The sequence below is a fragment of the Rhinopithecus bieti genome, unplaced genomic scaffold (genome assembly GCF_001698545.2).
Source record: "Rhinopithecus bieti isolate Rb0 unplaced genomic scaffold, ASM169854v2 scaffold_15769, whole genome shotgun sequence".
Classification (NCBI taxonomy): Eukaryota; Metazoa; Chordata; class Mammalia; order Primates; family Cercopithecidae; genus Rhinopithecus; species Rhinopithecus bieti.
In genome coordinates this window covers 609,951-623,338 of record NW_016809129.1, presented here as the reverse complement: position 1 = coordinate 623,338, position 13,388 = coordinate 609,951, and the positions used below count along the sequence as shown (strand labels likewise).

The following is a 13,388-nucleotide window of genomic DNA, read 5'->3' as shown; positions in this document are numbered from 1 at the left end:
TATTTGTACCCACTTTTAACTGCATGCAGATTAAGGGGTGGTTTAGGCAGAAATTTCACGGGAAGTGGTAGTAACATTGGGGTCATCCAGTCATTGCGGTGGAAAGAGGCAGTAACTCCTGCGTGTTACTATAGCAATGGTAAACTGACATGGCACACTAGGAGACGTGTCTTATGGCAAGCTGCTTTCCATTGGCCCTGTTTTAGCTAGTTCTCAATTTGGTCTGGTGATCAAGCCCTGCCTCTGGAGTCTAGTCCTTCCTCCTACCTCATATTCACCTTGTTAAGTACACTATCTTCTTACGGAAATGCATTATCATTCCAAATCTTTTGATTTTATTTTGTTTGTTTTTTTTTTTCTTTTGGAATATCAGTAAATTTCATGGAAAATATTAAAATTGTAGAATCATTGAATAATTAGAACACAGATTCTAAACAAGTTTGTTTCTTTCCTCCTGAAATCTCTACCAAACACCTTCAAACTATGTTACTACACTTTCAGTAAGTATATGAAATCAATGAACTAATGTTTCTAGTTTGAGAACTTTAATTTTTTTAAGATTACACAGGCATGCACATTTTCAATGACAATTGAAATTTCTTGTATTTGCTTTACATGACATTAAGTTGTTATATTAATAACTAAGATAACAAATATAATTTAGAAATACAAAAAAAGAGGCCGGGTGCAGTGGCTCACGGCTGTAATCCCAGCACTTTGGTAGGCCGAAGCGGGTAGATCACCTGAGGTCGGGAGTTCGAGACCAGCCTGACCAACATGGAGAAACTCCATCTTCACTAAAAATACAAAATTAGCCGGGTGTGGTGGGGCATGCCTGTAATCCCAGCTACTCTGTAGGCTGAAGCAGGAGAATCACTTGAACCCGGGAGACGGAGGTTACGGTGAGCCGAGATCGCACCTTTGCACTCCAGCCTGGGCAACAAAGAGGGAAACTATCTCAAATAAAAAAGAAAAAAAAAAAAAGAGAGAAAGAAAAAAAAAGAGCAATTTGGAGAAAGAGTTAAAAACCAAATCATTTTAAAACACAAACTACAAAGTACTGTCTGAGCCAAGCCATTCGTAATGTTCTCATGAAGCTAAAGGGAAACAAATCTGTTCTTTCAAAATAATTGCAAATTTCTGTGTAACAATGAATGAAAAAAGTCATCCAAAAACTACTTGACTACATATACTTATGGATCTCTATGTAAGTGCCGCCAAATGAATTTTTTTATTCATTTGGTTATGTAGCAGTTGTTCATTCTAATCTTGTTTTGTTCCCTGTCATCTCTCTGGTACCTAGAATAATCCCTACCACGGAGTAGGTCTTCCATTACTCTTATGCTTTTAAATCTCCTCTCACCTCATTGTAAATGACTTTTGATTTCTCTTTTATGCCCTTTTTATACACCTTCCTCTTATATCTCCATTTATTCCTGAAGCTTCATAGGATTCAGCCATTGAGGTCACTTGGGTTTAGATATACCAAAAGTCTGTGATTTCTTTATTTGCATATATGCACATTTGTTGTTATCCTTACCCCTTTCTATCAGTTCCTTACCATAAGATACACTTAATTCTTGAAAATTCACTCGTGTCTTACAAAGATAACAAATTCAAACTTCTGCTGTGTATGACACACCATTAACTGCACAAGGACACTCTGTATTTGCTACATTAATATTTACTGATGAGTTAATGTAATAATGACCCATCTGCTTCTGCTGTCTATGAGGTACTTTCTATCTATAGGGATGGAAATTAATGACAGAGGCTCTCTGAGCTGCCTGATGTCAGAGCTGAGAAAGGTGTGATGGGTATATAAGAGCTGGATTACTAGTTAGCAGGTAAGGGGGTAAATATTCCAGTGGATACGAGCTTGGGCTCTTTTCTTGAAGCTTTCTTTCTATCAAAGGCATTTGCTGATATTGCTGACGTTGAAACATTAAAAGGTAAAGATTTCCTATTTCTGGGAAAGTTTTATTTATTTAGAGAAATGCACACTTGGTGTTAAATTCATGGTTTAGTTCAAAGAAAGGCTAAAGGGAGAGCATATTACAATATAAATGTTCAGATTGTTTAGATAAGGAAATTGGGAAAGTAAAATCTCAAAATTACTTAAAAGTAGACAGTATTAGGGACTAAATCAATAAAATTTTGATCCTTATAAATTATGTTTTAAAAGATGGTTCTTTTAAAACGAGGCTCTAATTTAAAATTACATCAATTAGAACTGTAAGAAATCTCTTGATTTCAGTGCTGGATTATTCTTTGCAGAAAATCTGAGAAGCAATGTGCATCCTGAAGCTGCAAGTATTTCTCATCGTGCTCTCTGTTGCATTAAACCATCTGAAAGCTACACCCATTGAAAGGTTGGTAACTTTAAGATCCTGCTTCTTTTGTAAAGTGTGGGAAAATTAGAATTAAATACTGTCAAATGACTAACAGCCTTAGATTTCTGACTATATCATGCTTAAGAACAGTACCTTCAGTTATTCCATTGTTTCTTGAATTCTGTGTTCTTTAAAGAATAACACCAGTGGCAAATAAATATCTTTGATGGAACTTCTGACAGACAAGAATGGATAATTCCAGTTACATATTTAGTTTCCAGCATATTTCCAAGAGAAATATGGTCTTGGAACTTAGAGGGGCAAAGCCAGAACATGAAGCAGGAAAAAAATCAAAAGGTAGTAATTTCTCTTATATTAACCCGATACTGAAACAAACCGGAGGAACTTAAGTGAAGCATGTATTTTTTGTACCAAGTGTAATTCTTTTTGTATATTTACTTAGATTTTTATTTTCCTCAAATGTCTCTGGAAATATTCAAAACTTTTACATCTTGTGGAAATGGAAATGTACAGAAATAATCAGGAGCAAATTAATGTTTTAAGAAATGAAACCGAAAAAAACTAGTTAAAAGCCATTTGCTGTTGGGGATTTATTCTATATTGTTAGCTAGCTATTCTATGAGTGAAACAGGTTTATAAAAAGCTATTCTTCATATTACTTCTAAGCTGCTATAAACTTAATACTTTTTAAAATTACTTTCAATAGGGAGCATGTACCTCAGGATTTCCTGGGAAGTCTTTGTATGAAAGGTTTCCTGACATTTAAATGGTAATTAAGGAAGTCTAAAAACTATGTCACGTAAAACTTTCAAGAATAGTTACAATTTTCAAACTGAAACTTTAATACTGTAATTCTCCAGTTATTTAAAGGATTACTAAGTTCAAATATGTGCATAAGTCATAAATAATATAGTGAGGATTTGTTTGTGCCTAAATCAGTTTTGCTCCATATGGTCTTATGGGACTGAACTTATACACTCTTTAACACCAAGGAGAATTACGTTTACCTTTGTAAAGAGTGTGCATTGTCATATTAGAACTCTTCTCATTAGAATGATTATCATCTTGTCTTTGTTTTCCTTTGAGATCATTTTTCTTGGAAGCCCATAGCAGTATGCAAAGATTTCTACAGCACCTATGTATAATAAATAGCAAGAATCATGTTTTTTGTCATTTCAAGACTTATTTAGTTTACAGGGTGTTCTTCTCAGAACTGACTCTAATTTTCTATTTGATTTTATTGGATAAAATAACTTTTAAAATGACATGAAGTTTCTGATAAGCAGAATAACTGAATGATGATAGGAAAATCAGTAGTATTTCCTACTATATCTGTTTATATCTTGATACTTTCTTTCAATAGATATGGAAATTTACTCAGCACATTTACCCTCTTTTTTTTTTATTTTATTTTGAGACAGGATCTCTCTGTGTGTCACCCAGGCTGCTGGAGTACAGTGGTACAATCATGGCTCACTGTAGCCTTGACCTTTTGGGCTCAGGTGATCTTCCCACCTCAGCCTCCCAAGTAGCCGGGACCACAGGCACCTGCCACTATACACAGCTAATTGTTTTATCTTTATTTTATAGGGAAAGGGTCTCCCTATATTGCCCAGGCTGGTGTCAAACTCCTGGGCTTAAGCTTTCCTCCTGCCTCAGTCTTCCAAAGTTCTGGGATTATAAGAGTGAGCCACAGAAACCAGTCCATTATGTTTTTATAGATGCTTGTTTGTTTATTATGAGAGAAACTTCTCTTAGAAATAGGGTAATATGTAATATAATATTACTTATTATTAAATTATTTTGGTGTTAGTCTAACAATCTTTAACTTTGAATTATTAGAAATCTTGTAAAACATTCTTCAAATTGCTTTTTAATGTGTTGCCTGAAATGCGTATGTTTGAACATTTGTTAAAGGGAGTATGATTTATCACGCTGAGATGTTAAATCATGTACTATTCTACGTATCTCACAGAAAGTTAGGAAAATATATGTGGAAAATGTGTCAAATTTTAACTCTTTTAAAAAATAAAACTAATAGTATTCAATGTAATTTTCCTTATAAAATTTAATCATCTCATTAGAGATTTTTTCAATTTGTAAGTGTATGAAATAGGATAAAAGGATCACATAGTTTCCCACCAACGTTTTTACACTCCCTTGTAAATATCTGCCTGGCAGGTAATCAAAGGATACTTAAAAATGTAATTACATAGATGCCAAGATGTAATCACTAGGATCTCCCTGCAGGAGCTCACATACTTCCACAGATGAATGTTAAGAGCTGAGAGCAGGGAAGCACTTTAAAGCCATTTTTAAAACTCTGGAGAGACCATTTAAAAGAGAGGCAATTTAAGAGTTATACTTTGGCTTATTGTCATCTCTGTTTAAACTCTCTTAAAGTCAAGAATTTCCATGTGTGTATGTGCCTGTAAGTGGTCAACAACTTTAATGTTTGTTACTAGCTGGTATGTTACCTGTCTAGGTAGTCAATGAGAAAAAAATGCCTGAAACCGGGGAAGTAATGCCTTTTATTAACCATTTTAGACATCTTTTTCCATCCTAAAGATTGCTTTAGATAGAATCTTATATAAGCTGAATAGTATATTTAGATGAAAAGTCTTTTTTAGAAAAGCAATTTAGGCCGGGCGCAGTGGCTCACGCCTGTAATCCCAGCACTTTGGGAGGCTGAGGCAGGCGGATCACGAGGTCAGGAGATCGAGACCATCCTGGCTAACATGGTGAAACCCCGTCTCTACTAAAAATACAAAAAATTAGCCAGATGTGGTGGCAGGCGCCTGTAGTCCCAGCTATTCGGGAGGCTGAGGCAGGAGAATGGTGTGAACCTGGGAGGCGGAGCTTGAAGTGAGCCAAGATCGCGCCACCGCACTCCAGCCTGGGGGACAGAGCAAGACTCCGTCTCAAAAAAAAAAAGAAAGAAAAGAATAGAAAAGCAATTTCACAAATATGATAAAAACATAAATGCTCTTACTATTTATTCTAAGTGGAATGATGGCCCTTCTAGGTAACTCAAATAAGGTAACATTCTATTTAGAACAATTTTAAATTTTATTATTGACCTTCCAACCAATTATCAAAATACCACTCAGCATTTAGCGTATAAAGTATTTCACATTCTGCTTCAGTCATATGCTAAACATATCTTGGAACAGATATTCCCTTTGAATCTTCTCAATTTGATCCATAATTTTCCTTTACTACTTTTTTTCAGATGTTTGGACCAAATTCCAATTTTTATGTTTTTCAAGAAAAGTTAGTATTTTAGAATTCAAGACAAATGTTTGAAATTACTAGTTCAATCCTTAAAGCATTAAACCACTCTTTGGAAATGTACATTGGCCATATTTACTGTAACTTCAAAAATAAATAATTGAACAGATAGTGTAAATGAGATTGATATAGATTAAATAATTATGGTTTCCTTTGCCCAGATAGTTTGTTCAATAATTTGTCGGCATACACTTACATTCAACAAGTATCCAGTTCACCTAATGCTATAAGAAATTTTCTGTACTTAGGAGGAAATATGGGAGTAAAAATTTTTTTAAAAAAGTTTCACATTAGATTATTAAACATTTACTCTTAGGCTACCTCTACTTCAAGATAGAGATAATGAAATACTCCCCACACAAGGTAAACACAATGAGATAAATCCATTGCATTTAAGTCCCAAATTGTGCATATCCACTGGCTCCTGGACATTCAGTTTTTAACCCTATAACTATTACATTTTCCATTTACCCTAAGTTTCACCAATATTTTGATTTCTATGAAGTTGAAAACTAAAATATTTCTCTAACTTTCCTAATAATCAATAAAGAGGAAGCAATGTTATTATTCTGCATCCATTTCCGATATCATTTGAAAGTACGTTGAAACAAAAGGCGATCAAAAAAATGGAGTTGATATACAAATAAATGCTTTAAATAAAAACAAATGAAAATTAAATGAATTATTTAATTTGTAGTTATGATTTCTGAGTTTATAAGTATTATTATGAACTTCCTTCAGGTGGCTAGAAAATGTGATGAATATTAATACCATTGACATAAAAGTGTTTTGGTTTTAACATTTAACCTAGTCTTATCATTAAAGTGCTTGAAAGTATAAGATCCAAGCAGGAAAATATATTTATGCTAAAAGTAATAAAACTCTCACATTGCAATAGAGTACTTGAACAAGTGATAGATTTGATTCTTTTTGAGACTTTATGATATTCTCTTTTTTGACATATTTTTATGACATTCTCTCTTTCCTCTTTTATTATATTTCATTTTATTGTGGCAAGAACAAAGTATGACATCTACCCTTTTTAACAAATTTTTAAGCATGCAGTACATTATTCTGGATTATGTGCAAAATGTTGGACAGCACATCTCTAGAGCTTAGTCATCTTGCTTGACTGAAGCTTCACACCCAATAGTTAGTAACTCCCTATTTCTCCCTCTCCTTTGCCCCTGATAACCACCATTCCACTCTTTAATTCATGAATTTGACTATTTAAAATACTTAATATACATGGAACCAAGTGGTATTTATCTTTCTATGACTAGCTTCTTTCGCTCAACCTAATGTCCTCAAGGTTCTTCCATGTGTTGCATATTGCAGAATTCCCTTATGACATTTCTTGCATAACACTCCTGATTCAATTATCTCAAGGAACTTAAAGATTAAGTAACACTGCTTTATTCTTATTGGAAAGATGTAGAAATAATTATATTTAAATTTCTACATATTTCAGGTTACATTTANCACAGTGTTAGCCAGGATGGTCTCGATCTCCTGACCTCGTGATCTGCCCGTCTCGGCCTCCCAAAGTGCTGGGACTACAGGCTTGAGCCACCGCGCCCGGCCTCAAGATTTTTAAAAATGTAAGACAAAGACACTGTTATTTTGATTATATGTAATCTATTCTGAATTTCCAAAGGAAGACTTTTAACTGAGAAATGTAACACTGACTGTAATGAAAGATGTTATATGATTTTCAATTGTCATTTCAAGGTGTCCAAAAAAAAATCCTGGCCGGGCGCGGTGGCTCACGCCTGTAATCCCAGCACTTTGGGAGGCCAAGGTGGGCCAATTACGAGGTCAGGAGATAGAGACCATCCTGGCTAACACGGTGAAACCCCGTCTCTACTAAAAACACACAAAAAATTAGCTGGGCGCAGTGGCAGGCGCCTGTAGCCCCAGCTACTCGGGAGGCTGAGGTAGGAGAATGGCGTGAACCCAGGAGGCGGAGCTTGCAGTGAGCGGAGATCATGCCACTGCACTCCAGCCTGGGCGACAGAGCAAGACTGTCTCAAAAACAAACAAACGAACAAACAAAACTCAGTCATCTAGGTGTTTGCAAACCTGAGTTACTTTTGTGAAAATTGTTTCTTTAGTTTTCATCAATACGAGATATTTGATGTCGCGTGTCTGGATCCAACTAAAATAGTAAGGCTCTAACTTTTCACATTTGTTCCATGTCACCAGTCATCAGGTGGAAAAGCGGAAATGCAACACTGCCACGTGTGCAACGCAGCGCCTGGCAAATTTTTTAGTTCGTTCCAGCAACAACTTTGGTTCCATTCTCTCATCTACCAACGTGGGATCCAATACATATGGCAAGAGGAATGCATTAAAGAGAGAGCCACTGAATTACTTGCCCCTTTAGAGGACAATGTAACTCTATAGTTATTGTTTTATGTTCTAGAGATTTCCTGTATAATTTAACACTGCCGTTTTCATTTCCAGTGTGAATATATGGTCTGTGTATCTGATGTTTGTTGCCAGGACATACACATTGTCAAAAGATTGTTTTATATACAGTACTAAGGTCCCATAATAAAAAGATAGTATCTTTTAAAATGAAATGTTTTTGCTATAGATTTTTATTTTAAAGCATAAAAAAATCATTTTGGGACCTATATCTCAGTGGCACAGGTTTAAGAACAAAGGAGAAAACAGTAGTTTGAACCTCAGTAAATTGTAAACAGCTAATAATAAAGTTATTATTCTTAACATTAGAAAATTAGTAATTGGGCTGGGCGCGGTGGTTCACAGCTGTAATCCCAGCACTTTGGGAGGCCGAGGTGGGCAGATCACGAAGTCAGGAGTTCGACACCAGCCTGACCAACATGGTGAAACCCTGTCTCTACTAAAAATACAAAAATTGGCTGGGCGTGGTGGCACGTGCCTGTAATCCCAGCTCTTCAGGAGGCTGAGGCAGGAGAATCACTTGAACCCAGGAGGGAGAGGTTGCAGTGAGCCGAGATTGCGCCACTGCACTCCAGCCTAAGCGACAGGGCAAGACTCCGACTCAAATTAAAAAAAAGAAAGAAAGAAAGAAAATTAGTAATTGTAAGTACCCCTGTTAAGCAAATTAGTAATTTTAAGTACCCATGTTAAGCAATTCCTTTTTGCAGATTTCTGAAATGATAGGATGCTGTTTTAAAAACAAAGAAAATCCTGCTCCTGACACAGTCAAAATATTTTTTAAAGTCCATTGTTTCTTGTGCTTGCTGGTACTAAGAGGCTATTTAAAAATACAAAACCACTTTGTATCCATGAGGGTTTCATTGTGTGCTAGCAGCAGTGAGCTTCTATTAAATGTATATGCCCTTTATTCTGTTTAAGTGGTTTTCAGCAAACCTCAATCACATTTTTATGCAGGGTATTGCAAAACAACTTGTGTTCTATTAATCGTGTCTTCAATTAAAAGACCACAGATGTCTAGAAACTATTTGCTGTATAGGAATTATTTCCTTTGTTTAATAAATTGGACATTTCTGGCAGAGGTTATGTGTACGATACACTTTTTTTGATAGCAGCTGCAATGTTGGACAGGAGATGAAATGCTTTGCTTTGAGTCAGATTCTCACAGAATGAAGGGGTGGCCTGCCCCTCCACACCTGTGGGCGTTTCTCGTTAGGTGAAACGAGAGACTTGAGAAAAGAAATGAGACACAAAAGACAAAGTATAGAGAAAGAAAAAGTGGGCCCAGGGGACCGGTGCTCAGCATACAGAAGACCCACGCAGGCACCAGTTTCTGAGTTCCCTCAGTATTTACTGATAATTATCTTTACCATCTCAGAAAAGGGGAAGTGGCAGGACAATAGGATCATAGTAGGGAGAAGGTCAGCAGAAAGACATATGAATAAAGATCTCTGTGACATGAATAAGTTTAAGGAAAAGTGCTGTGCCTTGATATGCATATGCAAACGTCTTCATAAACCTTTTTAGTGCATAAAGAGCAGCATTGCCGCTAGCATGTCCCACCTTCAGCCCTAAGGCGGTTTTCTCCTACCTCAGTAAATAGAACATACAATCAGGTTTTACGCCCAGACGTTCCATTGCCCAGGGACCGACAGGAGACTGATGCCTTTTCTATCTCAATTGCCCAGAGGCCTTCTTTCCTCTTATACTAATCCTCCTCAGCACAGACCCTTCACGGGTGTCAGGCTGGGGATGATCAGGTCTTTCCCTTCCCACAAGGCCATATTTCAGACTATCACATGGGGAGAAACCTTGGACAATACCTAGCTTTCCTAGGCAGAGGTCCCTGCAAATTCCGCAGTGTATGTATCCCTGGGTACTTGAGATTAAGAGAATGGTAATGACTTTTAACAAGCATACTGCCTTCAGGTACTTGTTTAACATACCACACCCTGCACAGTCCTAAATCCGTTAAACCTTGAGTCACCACAGCACATGTCTCTTGCAAGGACAGGGTTGGGGTAGGGTTACAGATTAACAGCATCTCAAATGGAGAACAAAATGGAGTCTCTTATGTCTACTTCTTTCTATATAGACACAGTAACAGTCTGATCTCTCTTTCTTTTCCCCACATAGAATGTCTGCTTTTCCCTGACTTTGAGTTAGGTACCTATGGAGGTAGCATTAATTCAGATAAACTGCCATCATGCTGTGTTATGCCATTTCTAAAGGCACTCAACTTGTACTTTTAAAAAAATAGGAAAAGTAAGCATTTCAATCTAAGTGGAAATTTGACTCACTGACTTACCTTTCTATGTTAAAATTTCACTATATGAAGTGTGTCTTAGATTACCAAATTGTAGAGGCTTTTGTTGGTGGTGGTAAGTGGTAGTGGTCATGAGTGTATAGAGGCAGACAGATATATTTATAATACATTTTATGTCATGAATTACATATTGAAATAAATAGGTGAATATATAATTTTATATTTGTGATGTTCACTTATTGGTCCTTCTTTCAAAGTGGACTCAAACCCAGTATTTCAAATTGAATAAGGTACAATTAAATCATAATCTCTCAAACTTATTTGAAAATTTCCCACAATAGGCTACAGTTTTATTGCATATCACGTCTATATATAAATATGTAAAACATAATATGTAATTTATGATATGCCATAATTTATAATATCAACATTATATTTAGGTTTATAAATATTACATATATGGGTTTGTCATTTAACATTATAATTTATTTCAACTCCCCATCTCTCTTTCTAGTGTTAACAAAATTTTTTTTTTTTTTTGAGATGGAGTTTCGCTCTTTTGCCCAGGCTGGAGTGCAATGGTGCGATCTCAGTTCACTGCAAACTCTGCCTCCTGGGTTCAAGCTATTCTCCTGCCTCAGCCTCCCGAGTAGTTGGGATTACAGGCATGCACCACCGTGCCTGGTTAATTTTGTATTTTATTAGAGACGGGATTTCTCCATGTTGGTCAGGCTGGTCTTGAACTCCCGACCTCAGGTGATCCACCCGCTTCGGCCTCCCAAAGTGCTGGGATTACAGGCGTGAACCACCGCACCCGGCCCGTGTTAACACAATTTTAATGAGTGCATATGATGTTCAAGGACATTGCCTATGGTAGCATACAATTCCCAGGAATTAAACAAGAGGAATTATGAATAGTAACCCAACAACCTCTGGTGCTAGGGATTAAAATATAGAGTGACTCTATAACACTCTGCAACACAAAGGTTACTGTGTGGATACATCAGATATTAATTGTAGGTTTTATTCTAAAGTTTATTCATTCAATTTCTTATGAAAGTGAAGCATTTAAACAAATTCTGCATTATTTCCTTAGTTAGGCTGGTATTTGCAGCTCAGTAAGGAATCAAATACATTAAGGTTGAGAATGCCTTACTGCCAGGGAGCTTACTGAGTGTATTCTCTGGTTTCTCACAACTACTTTGGAAAAAAATAATGAGAATAACTAAATTACTGTAATTAGAGGTACCAACAGTAAAATTTTGGTGACTACGTTTATCTTAACCTTTCTCGGTGTGTACATGAAATCACAGGTACCCTTGAGTAACCTGAGTGAGTTAGGCTTCCAAGTGCTAGAATGGGTAGCTAGGCAAGCACAAGCAGGGAAGAGAGGGCTCCCCAACCCTACCCACACCCCATGTCCCTACTCGCCCAATCCCCAACCAAGAATTATCAGATGACCATCAGCTGATGGTCAGGTAGTTGTTAAATTGTCTCTCTAAAATAATAACTGGTGGCAGCCAGCACCAGGGAAAGGTAGACTCCCAACAGATAGAAAACACCTGAAACTGACAATCAGCTTCCAGATAAGATCTCAGAAGTTGGGTAAGTCAGCTCAAGTGTGTACACTAAGAGACAAAATGGCAGAGTTTAACTGGTATATGACCCCAAAATAAATGCAACAAAACAAAATATATAAATGGGATGTAATTAAACTAAAAGCTTCTGCACAGCAAGAGAAATAATAAACAGAGTAAACAGACAACCCACAGGATTGGAGAAAATATTTGCAAACTACACATCCGATAAAGAACTAGTATCCAGAATCTAAAAGGAACTCGAGCAAATCACCAAGAAAAAAATAAATAATCCCATTGACAAGTGGGCAAAGGACATGAATAGACATTTACTTTAAAAAAGATATACAAATAGCCAACAAACATGAAAAAAATGCTCAGCATCACTAATCATCAGGGAAATGCAAATCAAAACCACAATGAGATACCACCTTACTCCTGGAAGAATGTCCATTATTAAAAGTCAAAAAACAGGCCGGGTGTGGTGGCTCACACCTGCAGTCCCAGCACTTTGGGAGGCTGAGGCAGGTGGATCATGAGGTCAGGAGATGGAGACCATCCTGGCCAACATGGTGAAACCCCATTCCTGCTAAAATACAAAAAATTAGCCGGGCATGGTGGCGCGTGCTTGTAGTCCCAGCTACTTGGGAGGTTGAGGCAAGGGAATCACTTGAACCCAGGGGCAGATGTTTCAGTGTGCTGAGATGGCGCCACTGCACTCTAGCCTGGCAACAGGGCGAACGTTCTTCTCAAAAGAAGAAAAAAAAAAGAAAGAAAAAAGTAGAAAACAATAGATAGTGATGTAAATGTGGGAAAAGGGAATGCTTACACAATGCTAGTGAGAATGTAAATTAGTACAATCTCTATGGAAAAGAGTAAGGAGATTCCTTAAAGAGCTAAAAGTAGGTCTACCATTTGACACAGTAATCCTAGTACTGAGTATCTAACCAAAGGAAGAGAAGTCATTTTATGAAAACACACTTGCACACGTATGTTTATAGCAGCACAATTCACAATTGCAAAGGTGTGAAGCCAACCTAAGTGCCCATCAACTAATGAGAGGGTAAAGAAGATATGGTATTTACCCACTATGGGATACTACCCAGCCATTAAAAGGAATGAAATAATGTCTTTTGCAGCAACTCGGGTGGAGCTGGAGACCATTATTCTAAGCGAAGTAACACAGGAGAGGAAAACCAAAACTGTATATTCTCACTTATAAGGGGAGCTAAGCTATAGCTATGAGTTATGCAAAGGCATACAGAGTGATATAATAGACTTTAGAGATTAGGATGAGAGGGGCCAGGAATAAAGAACTATAAATTAGATATAATGCACACTTCTTGGGTGGCAGATACACTAAAATATTAGAATTCACCACTATATAATTCATCCGTGTAACCAAAACCACTTGTATCCCAAAACTATTGAAATAAAGAAATGATAATAATTTTTTTTGTTTTTTTTGTTTTT

The 13,388-nt window shown here is 36.7% G+C and overlaps 1 protein-coding gene across 1 annotated transcript; it reads left to right on the top strand.

Moving 5' to 3' along the window:
• The first annotated feature begins 1,831 nt into the window (after positions 1-1,831).
• On the top strand, positions 1,832-9,091 carry IAPP (islet amyloid polypeptide). Its single transcript, XM_017888628.1, has 3 exons — positions 1,832-1,952; positions 2,278-2,372; positions 7,851-9,091. The coding sequence occupies exons 2-3, from the start codon at positions 2,293-2,295 to the stop codon at positions 8,029-8,031; spliced, it is 261 nt and encodes an 86-aa protein (XP_017744117.1). The 5' UTR covers positions 1,832-1,952; positions 2,278-2,292; the 3' UTR covers positions 8,032-9,091.
• Positions 9,092-13,388: the final 4,297 nt, after the last annotated feature.